Genomic DNA, 23,448 nt, shown 5'->3' on the forward strand with positions numbered 1-23,448 from the left:
CGTCAAATATACCACGTCCAATGTGGAACTCACCATTTGCACTTTCTTCAATGTTCTCTAGGTCTCTGAATAACACACCAGAAACTTGGGCATCATCCCTGATTCCATCTTCCTCATTTCCCACAACCATCATCATCACCACGAGCCATCATTGTACTGAATTAACATCGAGCTGATCACTGAGACAAGTGCTCTGTGAGCATTTTCTCATTTTATCCTTATAAAAACCCAACGAGGTAAGGCTCTTTGCTATATTTTGCCCAAAAAAGCAGCTATTGTTCAGAAAGGTGCAGGACGTTTCTCAAAAACATAGTTCACAGTGGCAGCAGCTGCCACACCAGTGGTGGCTGTCTACAAAGGGGCGCCCCACCGTCTTAATGCTGCATGCTTCTCCCTCCTTTTTTTAAAAAAAAAGATTTTATTTATTTATTTATTTATTCATTTATTCATTTACTTATTTATTTATTTTTAAAGATTTTATTTATTTATTCATGAGAGACACAGAAAGAGAGGCAGAGACACAGAAAGAGGGAGAAGCAGGCCCCATGCAGAGAGCCTGACATGGGACTCGATCCCAGGACTCCAGGATCACGCCCTGGGCCAAAGGCAGGTGCTAAACTGCTGAGCCACCGACGGATCCCCTCTCCTTCCTTTTTTGAAAAAAAAGCATCTATCTTTTATTTATTTATTTATTTATTTATTTTTTTAAAAGCATCTATCTTTTAAAAGTATCTATCCTTCTCTATGTTCTCACCACCACTAAAGATAAAGCCTGATCTCTCCCCAGGTTTACTGTAATATCCTGGAGTCCCAAGCCTCAAAAAGCTACTCTCTAAACTGTCAATCAGGAAAACATTCAGAAATTAGCCCCACATCATCAAATGCCTATAGGTCCCAGGCATTTGCCTTGAAGGGGTGAGCCCCAAGGCAAAATGGAGTACATGCTTCTTCCAAACGGGACAGCTGCTAAGCAACTCCAGCCTACCAATTCCTTGCAGCAATGCAGGACTACTGATTTTTCAACAAAGTCTGATATCCATGTTTCCTGTGAAATACAGTCAACTATTTCAAGCAATGTGAAAATACTCTGTGAGCAAAATGAAAGTCACCTGTTTGCTAGATCTGACCTATTAGCACAGCTTCCAACCTCTGAAATATCAATTCAATTATGTAATTTCCTTTTTAGCATCATGACAATGTTCCTCTGTAACTTTGGGACAAAGGCTAATTAAAGGTGACCTCAAAGGCCTTCCATGAGTCAGCCCTTTGCTACTTCACCCACTGAAATTCTTATCTGATGCCCTTCAAACATATCCCAATGCCAGAGAAAGGTGCTTACATTTCCCAGAGTGTGCCCCCTCGCTCTGGCTTCTAAAGTTTCAATGGATTTTTCTGTCTGGCCAGGGTACCCTTCACTTGACTTCCTAATCCCTCAGGATTTAGTTGGGCCACCACTCCATCACTCCTGGGCTGGGATCCTGCACCCAAGATAGGCTTTTACAGTACCCTAGATCAAAACACACCTCCACCCAGTGTTGTCCTAATATGTGGGCCTTCAATACTGACAGTGAATAACATGGATGCCCAGAGCTTCATCTTATTGGGATGATATCTGCAAGTGGTTATCTGTACTGCAGGGTTATCAAGCAGTACAGATAGGACTCAATATGTATCTGTTTGATGAATAAAATCAACTGAATACCACCAATTCCATAAAATCTTCCTTGATCCTCTCCAGTAAGAAGTGTCTCTTCCTCTGAACAACCTCAACTCTTTCTCCCTCTTTCCTACTTTAGAGTCCTGGAAGGAATAAGAGACAATCATCTTGCCAAATGAGCTCCTCACAAACAAGAGTCTGTGTTTTACTAATCTTTGTACCTCTCCCAGCACCTAACTTAGTTCCTTGCTTCTAGTAAGCTCTCAAATGTTTGTCAAATCATAGTAACTCTAAATGTAATTCTACAATTCAATTCTAGTTCCTTCTGGTTCCTTTTCCTTTGGTTAGCTAACCAAAACTATACTCCACTCTGAGGTTTGCAAAATAGATATTATTAGAGAAGTAGAAAAGGAATGGTTCAGAAACATAGCTATTCAATGAAAGTTTTATTTTAGAAATGAATAATGCAAGGAATCTTTTACTTCCAATTGATTACTTTCAAAAGATGGGCATATAGGGGTGCCTGGGTGGTACAGTGGGGTAGGTGTCCAACTCTTGACTTCGGCTCAGGTAATGATGTCATGGCCTTGGGATTGAGCTCTGAGTCGGGCTCCACGCTCAGTGCAGAGTCTGCTTGAGATTCTCTCTCTCCCCCTTTGCTCCTCCTACCCCAATGCTCTCTAAAATAAATAAATCTGGGATCCCTGGGTGGCGCAGTGGTTTGGCGCCTGCCTTTGGCCCAGGGCGCGATCCTGGAGACCCGGGATCGAGTCCCACATCAGGCTCCCGGTGCATGGAGCCTGCTTCTCCCTCTGCCTGTGTCTCTGCCTCTCTCTCTCTCTCTCTCTCTCTCTCTCTCTCTGTGACTATCATAAACAAATAAAAATTTAAAAAAAAAAGAAATCTTAAAAAAATAAATAAATAAAATAAAATAAAATAAATAAATCTTTTGGGGGAAAAAAAGATGGTGTATAAACAAATTATTAAAAAACATGCTATACTGTGGATTGGATGGACCCCAGTCAAATAAGAGGGTGTTCAAAGTATTCTATTTATTGTTATATATTATTCTCTCTATATAGTCTATATATTGACCCCACACTATTTATTTATTTATTCATTCATTCATTCATTCATTCATTCATTCATGAGAGACAGAGAGAGAGGCAGAGACACAGGCAGAGGGAGAAGCAGGCTCCCTTCAGGGAGCCCGATGTGGGACTCGATCCTAGGACTCCAGGATCACGCGCTGGGCCGAAGGTGGCGCTAAACTGCTGAGCCACCCGGGGAACCCTTGACCCCACACTAATAGCAAACATTTATCAAGAACTGTTCTGCATGAGTTACTCATGGCCAGCAATAATTTTGCAAAGTAGGGCTAAAGATTATGAAACTGTGGCTCAGGAAAAGTTAAACAAAACATGTAGTATCTTACAGTTGGTAAGTCACAGGACTAAGTCCTAAACCTAGATCTCTTGATGACAAAGCCCACATTCTACAGTTGACCCCTGAACAACATGTGGGTTAGGGGTGTCAATCCCTGTGCAGTCAAAAATCTATGTATAATTTTTGACTCCCCCCAAAACTTAACTACTAATAACCTATTGTTGACTGGAAGCCTTACCAATAACATTAACAGTGGATTAACACATATTTTATTCTGTATGTATTATATACTACATTCACACAATGAAGCAAGGTTAAGAAAATGTTATTAAGAAAATAAGGAAGAAAAATATATATTTATGGTGCTTTACTCTATATTTTAGAAATCCATGCATAAGTGTACCCATGCAGTTCAAAACTCTGTTCAAGAGTCAATTGTACTTTCTTTGGCACTGCCTCCTTAACCTCAGCCAAGCTCTGCTAGTTATTCCTACTGCTCTTATTAATTCTAAGACATACACTCTGATTTTTTTAAAGTCTCCCCAAACAAGGAAATTCCTTAACTTTTATTTCTAGCACTATCAAAATTTTTCCCCAAATGTTTTTGTTAAAATCCTTTCTTCTCTTAAAAACATCTTCTATGACATGTGATAATATCTTTCACCTATCAAAGTACATTGTCTTCTTGGCCCCAATTTCATTAAATAGAATTTCAAATCTTTCTCCAAAATTTTCCACTAACGTGTCAAAAGGGTGATTTGTTAAGTGACGCTATTCACTTCCAAAAATATTGCACACAAGGAACCTTTTAAGTACAAAAACAATATAACAGAAATACTCATAGATCCTATTATAACATTTTGTATATTTCATACAAATAAAAATATTTCTTACCTGAATTTTTCCATGGAGAATTAATGAATATGAGATACAATTCCCTCAGGTTAATGATAAGCTGGTGTTAGTAATTTCATTTGGTGGACTTTTTAAAAATTTCCTTCTTTAAGTATTAAAAATATAAACTGTCCTTTAGGTTAGAATGGAGATCAATTTATTAGGTTCATAAGACAGGAGAAAGGAATTATAAACTGAAAGGGAAAAGTTTAATGTAATAACTGAAATAAAATTAACTGACATAATTATGAACAGAATAAGCAGATCTCTAAAAAATATAGTTTTCCCCGAAATAGGCAACTCAAAAACACAACTAATATTAAGTTTTATTGATAGCTTTGTAAAGTTATTATTTAGAAGTTATGCCTTTCAAGACATAGGTTAGCCAAAATTATTTCAAGAAATATGTTCATCTAACCTTTGAGCTGGCACCTTATCCTGGCTATTCTCTGCCTTAAGACGTAGAAAGCTGCAAAACAAATGTCCAAAAAAAGAAATTCCAGATCTTTTCTCTGTAAGGAGGCTGGACTTGGGTATTTAGCAACTTGTTACATTCCCGGAGACTTACACATATTCAACGCTCAGTGTTTTTCTGAAACAAAAAAAAAATCTAGGACATGTTTAAAATAGTAATATTTTAGTCACCATTTTGTCATTCAAAAACATTTTGTAACAAAAATATTAACCAATAATTGAAGTTGTGCTATTCTTTCATAGTCCAAATTCTAAATTAGAGTATTTCAGACCTCTTGTGGCACTGTACCTTCCAATCCAATTTTTCATTTTCAGAATATTAATTTTGGTTCCAAGAGACAGTATCCTTTTATTTAAATGTGTTGGACAAAATATCTGAAAAAAATTAAAACTTTTGATCAATTAGTAATGAAGGCTGGTAGTTTTTTAATTGGTAGATCTTTACTTACCTGTTTCTTACATACTTTGTATCCCCTTTTCTCTCCAACTCTGGGGAGGAAATATTAAGGTTTGTTTTTTCTTTCCTTCCACAGCATTTTCTTCTTGCATGGCTGCTTTGGTTGTCAATAGCAACAAGAATTACCGTGAAAGCTCAGCCATTTCACTTGAAGATACATAAATAACCCAGTTTAATGAAAGTAAATGGAAGAAACTTGAAACAATACTAATAATGGTTAGGGCTTGACCACCCTAGATGTCCTAGAGGTAAGGGAAGAGATGATTTATTACTTCTTGTGAATTACTACCTTCCCTCTTTAAAGCATAAAATATTCACTTTTTATTTGTGCGTTTACTTGCATAAATTAAGATTAGGTGAATGGAGCCTTCTCTGGGGTAATAGCAGAAGAGAAATATTCCAAGACCAAATGATTGATTCAGTTAAAGTAATAATTTAACTATTGATCCAGAATGATTGTTCTGTATTTTTAAAGGCACACATATTGATATATATACACACATCATTATCTACTTGGTAGAAATGTTTTTCACGTTGGTTAAGTTCATAACAATTAGCATTTTGTATTTATTGTTGCTGATGTTGTTACTTTAAAAGAACTCACCATATCTTGATGTTGACACATTTCTTAAAATAGAATAATGAAATATATCAGGTACAATCTTAGCAAAAAGCTGAAAATAAATCAAAGCATAAATTGCAAATTACATTCTGGATCACATAATAAGGAAAATTGCTTAAGGTTATGGTTATGTATTAAAAGGGAAATATATAAAAGGATACCGTTTCTTTAAGACTCTTTAATTGCCAATTTTTAATAATCTAATTTATCAAGAAAAATATATTAAATGATTTTAAGTAAAGGTAAATAATAAAGAATAGCAAACATCATTATTTTCTAATGAGTTATATTAGTACTAAGCAGCCAAACAGTTCTGTATAGTTTATTTTTGTCTTATAATATCTTAAAGTTGGGTCACATTTCTCCTACTTAATATAAATCAGCCTTGACACACATAGATTTAGTATATTTTATGTTATCAATATGTATATCCATTTAATAAGATTTCTAGCATGAAATTTTAGCCCGAGTCTTCTATTTTTAAATTTTCATTTAAAACTATACAAAACTGCATTTTAAATCCAAGTAATGTTAAACCCAGAATAGATTATTTCCAGGAAGTTTCTGGGGCCTATTCTCTATTGATGCATAAGGAAATTTTCACAGGCAACCATCACCACAATTTTTGTGAAAGCTGCCAAAAATAAATGCCCTACATGTATTTTTTGTGGTATAAACTGTGAGAATCATTAAAATAGGATTCATTAGTAGCAGGTAATATAGAAAAAATCTGTCCCATCTTATCCTGATAATCTGTTTCTCACAGCCACTATAAAACAGCCATAGTAGTACATACATGCAATATTGAAGCAAAGCCACTCATAGTTTAGGAGTCTAGAACTCTCTTCTGAGACTTGCCCAAGAACCACTGCCTCAGTTCATCTGAATGCTGATACTATGCACTTTGCTGAGGGTTGTCAGTGACATCAGCATGGTTAAAAATAATAAGCACTCTGATGATTTTATGAAATTGTGACTAATATCTATAGAAACAACTATTTGGAGATTAGTTTTTCTAGCCTGCAAAACACAGGCTTACAGATTTGAAGTCAATCCTGGGTTTTGGAAATTTAAAAAAATGAGGGATAAGAAAATCTTAAGGAACTGGGCCCAGCTATTATCCAAAGGTATGCCTATCTTCTAGTATACAATTTACTGTAAATTTAATTATAAAATGCCCAAATGTTAGGCCAAGTATAACCTTTGAAAAGGGAATAATGAAATGTCCCAGACTAAGGAGACAGATAAAATTGCCACATGACCCTGATAGGAGTCACACAGCCTCTTAAGAAAAGAGCACAGCATGACATATGCACATTTTCACAAGTGACAAATGTCAGGTACATGCATGAAAGGGAAAAGTCCTACCTGACACTGTCCTTCTACCGCTCAACTCTCATCTGTAGCTAGAAAAAGTAACTAAAAATTTCCCACACCCCAATCTTAAATTTCACACTGTACTTCTCACTGTCAAAAAAGTTCATATTAGCCTGGCAATCTCTGTTCATAGACAACTATCCAACACTGGACATTTAAGACACCAACATTCAGGACAACATATCCCATGAATAGCATCTTAAGTAATTTGGATGATCCCAACTTTCAAACCACTACTTATAGGTAAGTATTCAAGCTACAGAACTCATCAGATTAGAGAACAGAACATTTAACATATCTACAAATCATTTCTTTATAATTTTTCCCTAATCTCTCCAATAGTTTAAAAAAAAAAAAAAAGCACAACTCTGCCATAGTTGGGAAACGAAACTATATAAGAGAATACCTATTCGTGGCCATATATAGATACCAAGATATGATGAATCTCTTAATTCATCAATGATTTTAAAACTCAATCCAAAAATAAATAAAACTCAATCCAAGAGGCAAAGGACTTTGAAACCACCATTATCTATGTGAAACACCATGAAATATTTATGTAATCATATGAACATGAGACAATTTATCCAGTAGAAAGAAACTATTACCACAGTAAGTGTATAATGATATAAAATCAACTCTAAATATACATGAATGTTAAAAAAAAAAAATACAGCTAAGTCTGAGCGGCCATTTGTGTTTTTCTATTTGCTGTTTTCTGGCATGCAAACATTTGGCAGGTAATTACTGAGTACCTACATATTTTAACCCTGAAATAAAATAGAAGGTATCAAAGGCTTTAGAAAAATATTTTGGAAATGTTGGGAAATATCAGGAAGGGAGACAGAACATAAAGACTCCTAACTCGGGGAAACAAACTAGGGGTGGTGGAAGGGGAGGAGGGCGGGTGTTGGAGGGGAATGGGTGACGGGCACTGAGGTGGACACTTGACGGGATGAGCACTGGGTGTTTTTCTGTATGTTGGTAAATTGAACACCAATAAAAATTAATTAAAAAAAAAAAAGAAAAATATTTTGGGTGGCAGGAAGCTTATATTTGGGTAGTCTATCTGTGGAATTAGTTTCTGTAAATGTTGCAACATATACCTTTGACCATTTAGAGATCTCTCCTAGAAACTGAGTTTGAGAACCCTAATGGATGAAAATAAGGTGAAAGATTTTTGAAAAGCAGCAATGCTTTTGTCAAAGAAGAATAAATTTGGAAATTCCAAATTGTTTCTTCCTTTGCGTACATTAGTACAAATTTAAACCATGATGACATATTTTGTAAAATTTCACCATAAATCACTAATATCTATGAAAGGCAACCCTAACCTTATGATCTGATGATGTTATAATAGGAAAACATGTCAGTTCCGGAGGATTTACATCATTAATCTACAGAATTTACATCATTAATCTACAAATGAAGTGTCCAGTTTTAGAATTTAAGTGACTCTAGATTATCCACATGCAAATAACTGATGGCAAATCTTTAGTCTCAAACTGGCTCTCCCCTGATGTCTGGTACATACCAAGGATGTCTCTCCAGTCTTTAAATGTATGGCAGAAAATGAGGGTTTCTAATAAAGTATAACTAGAAAAAAATGTTTTGTTTCCTCCAAAATCAAATACTATATCCTAAAGCTAAGAAACTATTTTGTCTATTCATATCTTTTCCCTTCCATAATAAGAATAACAAGTTCACTTAGATTAAGGGAAAACTACAATTGTTGAGAGAATCTATGAAAGAACATGGAGTTAACACATAGATATGTCACTATTTTACCACATATAACAGAACTTTATCCTATCTAGGCTTTAATGTATTTCTTTATGCTGGCTTTATTGGTCATTATTCTATTATGACCATAATTGTCTCTTTAATTATGCACTACTATTAATTAAGTGATGAAATTAGAAAACTGAAAAGCTTTAGGGCATTAAAATGGAAAATTTCTTTAATCTGACATTATTTAACTGAACTCTATACTTTGTAACAAATCAATTTTTAGGAAATGGTTGTACATTTTGAAACTAATTTGCCCTGGCAGGTTCCCAAGGATGTACTGTCAATCACATTAGGGCTATGCTACTAGTATTTTTCTTCAGTTGTAGTAACTGATATCACTTCGAAATTTCTAAAGCCAAATTACTTTGGCTGCATTCTATGTTCTTTGAGAACTGATCATTTATTTGTTCCCATGAAAAAAAAATATTGCTTGGCTCTAGCAATATAAATTCTTTCACTCCCTCCTAGGTTGTTGACAGAGGGTAACAATTCTTGGACAGGTTAGATTCTTGGTTGGTACTAATCTCTGAGGAAAGGTATTCAAAACCCCTTTCTCTGTCTGCTTCTCCCAAGAAGTGCAGTACTTAGTGGACTGGTGCCCTCTCAAGACACACACTGAGCTATCTTTCTTTGAGAGAGAGATTCTCTGAAGATAGAGTGTATCAGGGTTTTAGGTTCCATCGTCCCTGGGGCTTCAGGACTGCAGAACAATCAGTGGTTCCTCACACCCCAGTGAAAAGGAGTTAAAACTGAGTCTGTTTAGGAACATGAAGAGTACTTACCACAGACTCTGCTTTGAGTCTGTTCAGGTATAAGTGGCTTAAAGCAGCCCTTCATGAGACCCAGGGGAACTGGGATAACAATAAGGGTCATTTGAGCTCCTTTTGCAGATCTTTATCTTTGGAGAAATGAGCACTGGTCAAGGAGTTTGTCTTTCCTGCGTTCACTGGCCCTATTTCATGTAACAGCTCGAGAAGGGTAAGTGATGCCTGGAAGCAAAGCTTGTGCCTCATCTCTTATCCCAAGCCATAATTTGCTTAGAAATGAATAAAACCATAGCAAAATGGTGATAAGCTTTTATACTGATATCCAATGACTACAAAAGTAATTCATATAAAATTGATATAAAAATTTTCCCACTGATTTATATGCAGAACTTCTTTATACTGGATCATAGAAGATATCTATCTACACTCCATTCACAATGTCTCTGGATACCAACTCTACCAACTGTTTACTGATCTTTAAAATACACAGGAAAGAAGGGGGGGGAAGGGAGGGAAGGAGGGAAGAGGGAGGGTATGGATTAGATTTTAATAATACAGCAAACTTCAAAATGTTGTTAGAGATCTAACTTAAAACTGTCTTTTCCAACCTGGAATTTTCCATAAAGCCCTAGAGAGTTCATGAATCACAGCTATCCTGGGCTGGATTGAGCCGAGATCTTAGAAAGCTAAGTATGTAGAAAATGCTTCTTAAACTTTCCATGAACTGCACTTTTAGAGTAGGGGCTTGATCTTAGTTCAGAGCATCTTCTATGAGATAGCTTTGTAAAACCACCACCGGCTTCATGACAGAAATGTTGCTCTGTGTGGCCCCTTCCACTCTATCATTCACCCCCACTCTGAGAAGGACCACATGAAAGTCTTCTTCTAGAACTACATGAGGGAAAAGCCATAATTTCCCCTAAATAACTGGTCTGGTTTCCCCTAACAAATATCATGAATTATATGAGCAATAACACTTTTCTTTTTCCTTCGGCTACCAGAAGCTAACACCCAAATTATAATGAACATTTAAGATCCTAGGCTTTACATATATCTACATGTTAAGAACTCTCCTCCTGACATCTTCCCTTTTATTCTACCCTTTTTTTTCCTCCCGCAGCCCTGGTTATTTCTGTTTTCCTATTTTATTGCATGCATTCCTAGAAGTCACTTCATATACTTCCCCAAAAACCAAACAAGGTAGACCACAAACATAGAAATGAAGAAACCAATTCTATTTATCTTTTAAACTTCTCTTCTAAGGAATCAAAAATAAAAAGTGGCTGAATAGGAGGTTTCCACTATGTAATATCCATGATTTAAACTCCTTTAAGTTATATATTTTATAGAAGATAATTTATAAAAATAAAGAGTTCTTCCATTACTGTACTTACATAAATATAAGATGTCCCTAACTCTCCCATATCTAAATGTATTTAACAGTGATGATAAATATTCAAAGATATTTGACTGTGGCACATTTCATAAAACCAAAATATTGAAAATCACCTAAATGTGCATAAACAGGGATTTTTAAGTTAGGTATATCCACATAATGATATACTATACAGCCACTTAAAAGAATGAGTCAAGTTTACATAAACTAATAAGGACTGGTTTCCAAAATGTAATATATGAAAAAGGAAGATACAGAGTAGTTCTTATTTTATGCTATCAGTTTATAAACAAGAATGATTTTGCAAATGCTTACAAATCTCTGCAAAGATCAATAGGAAACAGTTCCTGGGGATTGGAACTAGGTGTCATGAAAACAGGGAAGTTAGACTTACCTTCACTACCTTCTCTCGCTCTTCAAGTCTTTCAATTTTTCATTTAGGCATCCACTTATTTGTTTTAAATGAAATGATTTTAATATACAGTTAAGACAAAGATTAGAATAATGGATAAGTTATGCCTCTACGGTTTTAAAGTCACTTTTTAAAAAGTATTTTGACACAATATTTTAGTATTTTCTGAAAATCTTTTTATCATGACATGTCTCCCAAAAAACTTTATTCAGAAATCAAAATTCTACATAATCCTAATAATAAAAAAGAAAATCCTCTATACATAGTGATAAAAATTATGACTGGCCTATAAATAAAAGATCAATGAATTAAGCAACTCCTAGAGAATGTGTAAATCTTTCTTACAAGTAAAAACGACCTCACATCCATAAAAAATACACAACTGATAATAGGCAGGATGCCTGGCAGAAATCCTGGCAAATGGACAAACCGCATTCCGTCCTCCTAATATCAGCCAGTTACCTCTGGTCCAAGAGGAAACAGATGAAAAAGTGGGTCAAAGGTCCACTGACCTACCAGAAGGGGTTGGAGGGGGAAGAGTAGGGATCAGAGTATCCTAGAATTAAGCAACAGATCAGATCTGGGTGTGGAATTGGCAGACCTTTACATCAGCACTGCAATCCAGTATTTTCCATTACTACTTACTACCAAGTAAAAAACCATTGGCCAGTTGATCAAAACTACAAATGTATTAGCCATTTGACCACACATAAAAAGTTATCTTGCAGAAATACTAGATTTTCCAGGTTACTTATTTTAGAATTGTTTGTATTCGTAAAGGATCAAAATGAACATAAATGTCCATCAGTAAGAAGTTAATTAATAAATTATAGTATAGCCATGCAATGGAATACTACAACAAAAATGCCCATCAATAAGAAGCTAATTAATAAATTACAGTACAGCCATGCAATGGAATACTACAAATCCATAAGAAAAAGTAAGCAGGCTCTTCATGTACTGATGATAAAGCTTTCCAAGATACATTGTTAAAGAAAAGAAGTAAGGTACAGAACAATGTATACACTATGCCTTTCATTTGTATAAAAGAGATGGGGGTAGAGAAGACCTAGAAATTTGCCCATTAGTATGTAAAATCTTCCTGAAAGGTACACAGAAAGCTGATAATATTCATTGCTCTGAGGAGGATTATTTGAATAAATGCATTTTCTCTTACAAAGTGAATATTTTAAAAGGATTGATGGGAAAAAATTTTAAACCTGCATCAAATTGTTGGGGAAGGGGTGAAAATATCTGTGCGGTGGGAAGGAGGTGGGAGTAATGAGGATTAGGCCATCAGAACCCTCCTCTCATACCCTTTCATCTCCCACATGAAGACCCAACCCCCGTGATGAATATCTTCCATTACTCACTGGGGGATGCTGCATGGAATCACTCAACATCACTGGACTATCACTTTAAAAGCAAGCAGTTGAATTCAATAGACTCAAAATGCATATAACATGAATTCTACAGATAAAAAGTACCCTTCAAAAATGCTATTACACTTGCTCTAACAGGGAGTAAGGGAGGAAAAACATACTATGTTTTTCAAAGCTTATCTGAAAGTTTTCAGATAGAAAAACAGAGCTGCCTCTGGGCCATAAGTGCCTCCATGGTACCAGTGTGTACAGGCAGGTGCACTCTGCAGCAGCACATCCCTGCAGCCAGTATCTGAAGGCCTATATAGCAGCTGACCTTGCAGTGACTAGAGTGTTTCCCTTTAAGTGACCTGACCTCCCAGCTTGGGAAGTACTAACATTTCTAATCCATAAAGGTTAAAACCTTCCCAGATTAACTTTATGAGGGGATTATAGAAAATCAGTAAATCTTAAAACTATTATATGAAGATCAGTTCTAAGGGGAGAAAAGAATAAAGAACCAAGTACTTTCTGTGAAACTTAACTTTCAAGACTACATATCCTCAAACACTACCTGTTTGAAAAGGTCAAACTTCTTCAGATACTGATTTTAGTTTGGAATCTGCATTCCAAGACCACTTGAAGTTACCCAAAGTACACGGTGTTCTTAAATAACCTTTTCACGAAAAGTGGTAGTTGAAGAATCTTTTTTTTAGTGTTTTTATTTATTCATAGAGACAGAGAAGCAGAGACATAGGCAGAGGGAGAAGCAGGCTCCCTGCAGCGAGCCAATGTGGGACTTGATCTCAGGACCCCAGGATCACACCCTGAGCCCAAGGCAGACACTCAACTGCTGAGCCACCCAGGAGTCCCAGTAGTTGAAGAGTCTTAATCAAAAACTACACTTCCTGAGGACTTGGAGATGCAGGATTAGTGCTAAAAGTAGTTATGGGATTGTCTACTGCTTTGCTTTTATTCTTACCAAAAAAAAAAAAAAAAAAAAAAAAACCAGAACCAGAATCTGCATTCCAACCCCCCAAAACAGAGAAGGAAGCTAACAACATTAAGACAGTCAAGTGGGCTCAGCTCCATCAAGGTGGCCCCAAAATCTGAGGGCCATCTTCAACATGGCTCTGGGCCGAAAAGCCCACCTGAGACTCCCAGGTGTTCTTGGGGTAGGTGTGACTATGACTATAAAGAAGGTTTAATTATAAAATGCTAATGCACATTCAATGGAGATCACCATTGCTGTTGGCTAAAAACAGGAAGGCATTTACTAGGAATAACTTTTCTGTGGGGGAACACTATATGTGGTCTTCAAAGCCAATTCCAGTATTTCTCATTTATTCTTGATAATTTTAAACACAAGTGTTTGGGGCGCCTGAGTGGCTCAGGGGTTGAGCATTTGCCTTTTGCTCACATGAACCCAGGTCTGGGATGGAGTCTCCCATCAGACTCTGTGGGAGCCTACTTCTCCCTCTGCCTATGTCTCTGCCTCCCTCTGTGTCTCTCATTAATGAATAAATAAAATCTTTTTTAAAAACTTAAAAAATAAAGACAAATGTTCAAAATCTAAATAAAGAAAGGTGTAAACTACATAATTTTGTGACTAGGGACAAGAAACCAGTATAGGGAGCAAAATTTAGTAAGTTATGTTCCATGTTGAAGATTAAGTTTCTAAACCCAGATAAAAGTAATGAGTGAAACATGACATTTAAATGTTTTGTTTACAAAATCAAAATCTCTACTTTGTTAGTTTAACTAATAACCTTTTCATTTGAAATACAGAAATTTAAGAATTTGCTCTTCAATTTTCAAGGGTACACAATCCTGAGCCAGTAATATATATTATCCAGCAAAATTATTTAGCAACTCCAAGATAGTTTCAGAATACATTTCTCCGTTCCTCTGTTGCACTAACCTATACATTTATTTAATGCTGATTAGAATTTAAAAGTCTCACTTTCCATGACAATCGTACAGTTGTAGCCTTTAACTTCAGGGAGGAGGAAATGAGGTTTAGAACTAATAAAGCAAAGTCAAACTCTAGGTTTTATGTCTTTCCAAAATTTTCAGAAAAATATATCAGAACATCTGCATTTGCCTGGTTTTAAGGAAAAATGATACAAAACCACTCTAATTCACATAATTTCCTTCAGAAACCACAAATTGCTCAGTGACAGCCAAAGAACTCAGAAACTAAATAGCTTTGTTGAAACCTGGAACTTGTTGTATTTTGAATTTTTCTTCACACCTCTAAAAAGTGCTTTCAATGGAAACACTACTGTCATAGGCACATATATAGCCAAATCTGTAAGTAAATAGAAAAACAACCATACAGACATATAATATTTAGATCCTCTATACTCTTTCTACATTAAGGAAGCTCTTTAAATAGCTAACCAGGTATAAAAGTCAGTGACACTCACAGGTCCCAAACTATCTAATGCTTTCAGTTAAGAGCTGGTTCCACACAGCCTACTCATTTTTTTTTAATAAAATACACAAATCCTGAGAATTTTTTTTTACAGAGACCTCCACTTGGTAGGAGAAACTATTAAAATCATTAAAGTGAAATGTACCATTAATATGATGGAAAAGTGAAGGAACAGAATAATTACAGAATAAGAAACAAGTATTTTGTGACAATCAGAGTAATTAAGGTGCTGTGATTCAGAAAATTTCACTTTACCATAAAGAGCCACATTTAAAGATAAAGCCCCAAACAATCAGAAAATCAAGTTCTGAATTCTCAATATGGAGAGATCTGTTTATGAATCAAGAATGGAGGTTGGGGGGGGGGGGAGGGATAGGTTAAACAGGTGATGGGGATTAAGGACACTTGTGATGAGCACCAGGTGACGTACCTAAGTGTTGAAGCACCATACTGTACACCTGGAACTAATATTATACTGCATGTTAATTAACGGGAATCTAAATAAAAACTTTGAAAAAGAATATAAAACAAAGAATCAAAGGATAGAAAAAAGGCAAGGGGATGACCTCTAAAATAACTATGAAAACACAAGCTGCCTGTTTCTGGAGTAGGTCTTGTTTTCTGCAGCTGGGCAGGAATGTTGGGATAGAATGTCAGGTGGCATGGGCAGGAAGCAGAAGAGCGCTCCTAGGCCTGTCTGGGTAGCATCCTTCCTTCCTCCGTCCCTGAGGGAAAGATAAGCCCAGCTGAAAGTGGCTTTGTGGTAAGACACTGTGACCAGGAGCGGACGCTGAGCAATACTAGCTCCCTGCAGACTAAACTGGCCTCTCCAGACAAGACCATGTAAAGGGGAGTAGCAAGTGAACATGAAACACAGAATGTTCTACATAAACGTATCTATTTGACTCACAGGAAGAGAGTCAAAAGGTCTCACGTATGGTCAACCAAATGGATTAAACGCCAAAGGGTCACTGCACTGGGCCACGAGGTATGATAAAAAATATGATGAGGGTATGGACTCCCCCACTTACACATCTTCTAAGGAATACATTGGGAGGTTCTGTGTTTAGGTGGGAATAGTTTCCTTTTGCTTTGCTGTGCTAATTTGAAGGAAAATTCTTAAGTGAATCATTCAGAAAAACAAGAAGCAGGGGACTTTTGCGAAGGAAAGGAGAATGCTCTTCATGGGTAAGAACTCTGAAAATTATCTGCCTTTTATCAGAAAGGCAAAAACAATTTTCACATTAAATTTCCCAGAAGCTCTTTGGAATTTTTTTTTCTCTTTGGAATTTTTATTTTTATAGGAATTTTTATAGGTAGTCCATTGCCAGCTCCAAGTGTTAATGAATAGCAGGGCATTTTTCCTTGACAAAAGTTTCAATTTCATAAAAGCTTCCTTTAAAAATTAATCGGTTCTCCTGGGGTCCCAGCAAGCCTCTCTTTCACGTTGTTCTCATTTTGACCTGACCTCTCACCCCTACATTCCTCTACCTGTTTATAGCAAAACAAAGACAGGTGACCTCTGAGCTGACAAGAGACATTTGGACCATCTGAGATTCTGAAAAAACACACACAAGGAAACATCCATCTTTGATCATTTTTACAACTTTGCCATCTACAACATTAATGGTAAAGATCCACCTGGCTCTTTTTAAAGGCATTTTATTTTATTGTGATATGGAGAACATTAGAACCATTGTTTTTATTTTGGGCAGCAAAATGCAAAACTACATTTATCATGCCTAGAAAACAAAAAATCTGATAGCATGGGTATGTCCCATCCCATCACACTATTTCAAAAGCAGTATTCCCTTATATTTCTTTTTTTTCTCTAAAGAAATATAAAATTTCTTTACTTCCATCAAACACATAATAGTATATACTCTGCCAGGAACTGTATTAAGTGCTTTACGAATAACTCATTTACATCTCATTCGGGGTCTTATGAGGTATTGTACTACTTATATCCATTTTAGAGATGAGGGGAAAAAAAGCACATGGAAGCTGAATGACTTGCTCAAGATCACACAGCTAATAAGAGGTGGAAATGAAATTTAAACCCAGGTGGTCTAGCTAGAGTCCATGTGCCTCTCCATTATGTTGCCTCTCAAACTTTCACCAAATCCAAGTTAACATAAACTGTGATTTGTACAAGATCATCTTATATGTTTTTATAACATTACCATTCCAATAACTGACTTGTCATTCTTACAGCTTCCTCAGATTCTCAGGGAATACAAAGAAAGAAAAAGGAAAATACTATCAAATACTATACTTCTCCACTTTACATTCTGTTAGCAGCAAGATGAAAGTACAAAAAAACAATAAAATGGTGTCTCGTATCTGCTGGGAGAGCTACTTTGCTAGGAACTTACTTGGATGCTTAAATTCAGCAATGTCACTGTAACTCTGCAAGGTCTTTTACACTCGTTCAAATTTATAATCACCAAGCTGGTGTATACCAGAGAAAATTTAATGGCATGTAAAAAGAACAGCTCTGAGAGGTTCTTTCTGGGGAACTCCACAGTTGATGAACCTCTCAGAGACAGAGGAGTTTTCTCCTTGGAATTCTTTCAGCACATCTGGCAGCGTGCATATATCCTCCTCCACCCTCTGCCTCTGGAGAAGGTGTTTTCCACTGTGCCCGGGGAACCGTGCCAGAATAGTTCTGTCCTAGGTAGGGCTTGGGTGCTGTGCGCACCCCAAAGCACTTCAACTTGCATTCTGGGAGTGTCCTGCCAATTAAGACAGCAAAGGAGGAAATTATCTCCATTCCTCTGTAAAGAAACTGTCCTCTTTTTTTTGGAATGGTGTGTGTGTGTTGGGCCAAGAGAAGGGTCCTGTCTTCACTCTCCAACTATCAAAGTCTGATTGCCCTTCAGATTCCACACCTGCAGCCTCCAGCTGTGCAAATACGTCTGACGATGCGATATAACTGCCAGAAGACTATTCAGCCAGGTATCATTCTTCTTTTCGACCATCTTCCCTTAAAAACAAGTAACCAGTAAGGCAAAGCAGCTTTGCCTAGTTCTTCTGTTTACTGGAAACTGCAGTTACCATCTTCTCCCCTTACAAAAAGATGCGACGGCCCAACCATACAAAGTCTGGCCCAGTGGCTTGCAGGTAACAGACAAGCATTAGTCCTTTCACCCTTTCCATCTCCAACCAGGGATGTCAACCTGTGACTATTACTTTCCCTCCTCCGCAAAGTTAAGGGCATATATCATGCAGGTAATTCTCAAAGATGAAAACAGCTGTGGGAACTCCTAGCTTTCCTGAACTTAAATCCACCCAACTGCTCCCACTGTCAGCCCGTATCTAAGGCAGGCTCCACCCTGTCCAGCTCCAGCCTTCTTCATTTCACTTCTCTTCCTCTAAGCCCCTTCCTCATGAGCAATAAAACATTGGCATGTAAGGAACCCAACTTTGTTCCTATCATCTCACCAGACACCCCATCATAGCACAATGCCCCCAGAAATTCACTTGATCATTTGTGGATCTTTTTGCAGGGGAAGTGGAATACACTTTTGAGGTCCAGATAAAGTGGCGAGGAACAAATTTCTCAAACTTCCATGATGCGGCTCTAATTTCTACCGTTAAAATATCCATGGAAAAGGTAAAAATCAGTGTTCTGATTTGGTGCTGATTACACGATGTTGATTATTTCTAGAACTTAAAAGCGATCTTTTCTTCAGAGGAGTTATTTGATTATGGTGGGTGGTCCAATTAGAGCACACAGAACACAGTCAATACAATCTCACTTCAAAAAAAAAAAAAAAAAAAAAGGTTTACAAATAGGCGACTTTCCACAACAGGTATGTTAAGGATTTTATTAGTGCTATAAGGTTCCGAGTGTGTTTAGTGTAAATACAGTCTAGACTCATCTTACCCCCATCTTAGAGTCTGGAACACAGAAAAGAAAAAGCCTGATGAGAAAACAGGAGCTGGAGATAGTGGGGACAAATGCTACAATAAGCATCATAGGTGGCTCTCTGCATAACAAAGCTTGTACCTTACTACAAGTGACTCACGTTGAAAAAGGGCAGGATAAGGAATCATAGAAAACTTCTATGTCAGAACCACACCACCAAGCCTCGCTTAGTTATGAGCCCACTGGTGTGCAGAGTCAAGCCATGAATGATGGTGGAAAGCCGAACCTCCTAGGGAGCTGAAGTCCCCAGGGATGATACTCACGCTGACACTGTCCCCAGGACCGGCGGGCCCAGCCCCAGCAGCAGTCAATCCTCCCACCATAACGACATAGGCCAATTGATGACACTATTTGCCTGGGCCACCTACCAAACAAAAAGATTCAAAATAAATAAAGACATTTTCGAAGTTAAATATATTTTCCCGTTATTATTTTTAAAAAATTAAATCACACCCAACGATTTTCTTTGCATTTCTTCATGCTTGCAGAAATTTAAATTTAAAACACCTTCAGGAAAATAGTTCTGTGATCTAATTTCAAGTTTCAGAGAGTCACACATACACACACACATTACACACAGGAGTAGGGGGAAAGGGAAGGGAAGATCCTTTCTTAAATGGAAATAGCAACAGCTAAAACTGAGAATTCTCAAGGCTGACACTCACAGGGTGGTTTCTGAAGCTTGAAATAAAACAGATTCCTCAAAGACCCACACCTGTTACTTGGGGGAAAACCAGTTTTGACTGATTTATCATAAACTGAAAAGTATTAAATACTATGACATGTCAAAGCGGAAAGAAAAAAATTCTGCCTTATGTTTCTGCCTTGGAAAGAGGCAGATGTGGGAAGGGGCAGAAAGATGGGAGCTTCCTCAAAATCAAATGAAACAGACCTCTTTTCAAGATAGGACTCTTTGGCAAAAAAAAATGTTCCCAGAAGAAATAAAAGTATTAGAAAAAGAAGTTTAAATAAAACCGAGAACAGTTTACAGTGCGGCTAAATCTCGAGCGTGCTTGTGGTTTGAAAACCTTTTCTGCATCAACAATTCGTATCATCTAATGTAAATAATGACTAAAAGTATTCAATTTCAGGATGCCAATTTATCGACCAGATTCCACTTTGCACCTTCTTTGGTAAAACCGTTTCTTTGTTCAGATTCACACCTGAGTTTTTACCCGGGAGGCTCAAACTTTTAACTGGCTGTTTTAAAATCAAAGCCACCTTAAAAATCTTCCGCATCATCATGTGATGTATTTCCTATTGCAAATGTGCGAGCCAGGAACGTACAACGTACCCGAATGTGAGCAAAGAAGTGCTCTAGTAAAATGAAATCGCCTCTGGCCGCTACCCACGTTTTCTTAAAAGCTCTCCTGCTCTTTTCAATTCCCAGTTTCTTATCTGCCCTTCTGCACCCCCCCCCCCCCCGCAAGCCCGAAGTACAAAATAACCCCGAACTTTCTATTTCCTCCCACCAGCGCTCCTCTGGTGCCCCTGGGCTGCCGTTCCCCTCCAGGTACAAGAGCCAATCAATCGTGGAATTGATTTGTTCCAAGATTACAAGGAAAACAGGTGCGGCTGTCTTGGGGGCTGCGCAGGGGGACGCCTGGCCGGGCCGGGCCGGGCCGGGGCGGGCCGGGGGCCGGGGGCCGGGGCGGGCCGGGGGCGTCTCTGGGAGAGAGGAAGCCTGAGAGCCAGGGGACGGGACCCGGCTTAACATCTCCCCCGGTGGCGCAGCGGTTTGGCGCCGCCTTCAGCCCAGGGCGTGATCTTGGGGTCCCAGGATCGGCTCCCGCGTCGGGCTCCCTGCATGCCCCTCTTTCTCTGGGTCTCTAATAAATAAATAAAATCTTAAAAAAAAAAAAAAATCCGCGGGAGCTGCTGGGAGCAGCAGCTCGGGGCGGGCCTGGTCTGGCACCGCGCGCCCGAGCGCATCCCGCGGAGGCAGGAGCAGGAGCGCGGCGCGCCGCGGGGAGGAGCGGCCGAGGGGCGGCGGGGCGGCGGGGCGGCGGCGCGGGGCGCTGGAACCTGTCGGAGCACGCTGCGGCCCGGCTCGCCCGCCCGAGGTCCCGGGGCTGCGCGCGCTCACACACAAACACTCGCAGCGCGGCCCCGTCTCGGCCCCGTCCTCGCGGGGCGCCGGGGCTTCCTCGCCGCCGCCCTTTGTGGGGGCGCCCCGACGGCCCCCAGCTGCGACCCGGCCGGGCCCCCGGGAGCCTCCCCGCCGCCCGCGGAGCCGTCCACGCCACGCGCCCGAGCTCCGTGGCCAGGGCCGCCCCGCGCATCACCTCGGCGCATCGCCCGCCCCGCCCCCTCCTCCGCGCGCCCCAGTTCCCGAGCCGGAGCCGCGGGGTGGGCTCGGGGACTCGCGGCGGGGTCGGGGGCGCCCCCTCCGCAGCCCCGGGCGGCCCCTGCTCGCGAGCGCGGTTCGACGGACGCGCAAGCCGGCGGGGAGGGGGCCCGCGGCCCAGCTCACCTCACGTCGAACTCGGCGGCCGCCTGCAGGTAGAGCGAGGAGCCGAGCAGCAGCGCCAGGAGGAAACCCATGCCGGGCGCGGGCGCGGTGCGGTGCGGGTGCGGGTCCCCGGGCTCCCCGGGCTCCCCGCCGCGCCTGCAGCCGCTGTCGGAGGGGAGCCGCGCGGCGAGCGCTCAGCCCGAGCAGGTCTGCGGCGCGGCGCCGGGGGCCCCCTGGCGCCCTCCCCTCGAGGGGAGGTGCTGCGGGGAGGGGCGCGCGTGCGCCGGCCCGGCCGCGCTCCAGGCCGCCCGGGCCGGGGTTGAGCGCGCTCCCCCGCGGAGAGCTCGGGCCGGGGCGCCGAGGGCAGCGGCGTCTCCCGGGGGCCGCCGGGTGGGGCGGGCGCCAGGCTGCGAGCGCGGCTGCAAGCCCGGCCCGGCTGAGCGAGCCGCGGAGGGAGGGGACCCGGGGCGTAGGTGCGCGCCCCGCGGGTTCCGCCCGAACAGGTGGTGACGGCAGCGGGAGCCGGAGCTGTCCCGGGGGGCGGGGGGGGGTGGAGAGCCCGGGCCGGGAGACGCTTCTGGGGCTGGAGCTGAGCAGCGTCCGCCTTGGGTGAAACCGCAGCACGACTGCGCGACTTGGACAAATTAGCAAAGGCGAGCTCCGGGAGTTTGCTTCTCCCGCAGAGTTGGCAAAGGCAGATTTTTTTTTTTTTTTTTTTTTTTTTTGTAACCACCGAAAGAAACGTTTGGCTCTCCAGCGGAGTTTTGCAGAAGAAACGTGCAGACTGTCTGTCTCTGCCAGCGCAACTTCGAGCACTTTAGCAGCATAGGAATGCCTGCCCCTCCGGGGGCACGTGCAGGCCAGCCAGGGCGGGCTGTTACTACTTAGCAATCTGTGGTGTCTGGTCTTGGGGAGATCCTTCAGAAACCATTTTATTTTATTTTATTTTATTTTATTTTATTTTATTTTATTTTATTTTATTTTATTTTATTTTATTTTATTTTATTTAAGATTTTACTTATTTATTCATGAAAGACACAGAGAGAGAGAGAGAGAGAGAGGCAGAGACACAGGCAGAGGGAGAAGCAGGCTCCACGCAGGGACCCCGAGGCAGGGACTCCATCCCGGGTCTCCAGGATCAGGACCTGGGCTGAAGGCAGACGTTCAACTGCTTGGGCCACCCAGGTGTCCCTAGAAACCATTTTAAATGACTGTTCTGTTGTTGCGGAGTAAAACATACTGTATTAAGACTGCTCGAATAAAAACACACCAAGATCATCCTAAAATGCACGTTAAAACATATACCCATTGAGTCACCCCTCTTCTCAAACTCTGCCCCCAAAGACTCCCCGATGCAGATATGGGCCCTTTCTCATACATCTCAGACCTAAACTATTCTCTCTCTTCCCCTAGCCCAGGACCTCTTTGCCTTTCTCACACACTCAGGCCATGGCCCTGTCTCTGCGCCATTGACTGGCTGATACGTCTGCCTGGACCCAGATACCTGCGAGGTTCACATTCTCACTTGTTCAGACTTTGCTCAGATGTCACCTCTCTGAGGAATCCAACCATGACCACCCGAATTTAAAGTTGCAAACCGGGGTGCCTGGGTGGCTCAGTGATTGAGCAGCTGTCTTCAGCTCAGGGTGTGATCCAGGGATGAGTCCCGCACCCACATCTGGCTCCCTGGAGGGAGGGAACTTGGGTCTCCTTCTGCCTAGGTCTCAGTGTCTCTTCTGAATAAATACATAATATTTTAAAAAATAATAAAGTTGCAAACCAGCTCCCTTGGGATGCTCCAGGATTTGGTCTCCTTTGTCTTTTCTCCATACCACTCATCCTCTAATGTCCCTATACAATTTGTCTCTTGTTTGTATGTCTTCCTTCTGCTAGAATGCAAACTCTTCAAGGGAAGGTTTCTTTGCTAGTCCTAGAACAGTGCCTGGCATGTAGTAGGTGCTCGTAACTGTTTGTTGAATGAGTTTGTTTCATGACAAACTTTTTTCTATCTTTATTTTCTTTTTGAGGTTTCTG

The 23,448-nt window shown here is 40.2% G+C and overlaps 1 protein-coding gene across 4 annotated transcripts in view; it reads right to left on the reverse strand.

Annotated features, from left to right (window-relative positions):
• The window catches only part of NPNT (nephronectin), a 78,950-nt gene extending 57,301 nt beyond the window's left edge, over positions 1–21,649 (reverse strand). For 2 of the 4 annotated variants that reach the window (XM_072755535.1, XM_072755533.1), the window contains exons 1-2: positions 21,436–21,638; positions 19,226–19,326 (exon numbers count right to left, since the gene is read on the reverse strand). In XM_072755535.1, the coding sequence (XP_072611636.1) occupies positions 19,226–19,326; positions 21,436–21,506 (172 nt within the window). In that variant the 5' untranslated portion in view covers positions 21,507–21,638. Of the gene's footprint in view, positions 1–4,355; positions 4,407–19,225; positions 19,327–21,435 lie in introns of all 4 variants that reach the window. The other 2 variants (XM_072755534.1, XM_072755532.1) reach the window with 2 other exon arrangements.
• Between the last annotated feature and the right edge of the window lie 1,799 nt (positions 21,650–23,448).

This window comes from Vulpes vulpes, chromosome 4 (genome assembly GCF_048418805.1).
Source record: "Vulpes vulpes isolate BD-2025 chromosome 4, VulVul3, whole genome shotgun sequence".
NCBI classification, from domain to species: Eukaryota; Metazoa; Chordata; class Mammalia; order Carnivora; family Canidae; genus Vulpes; species Vulpes vulpes.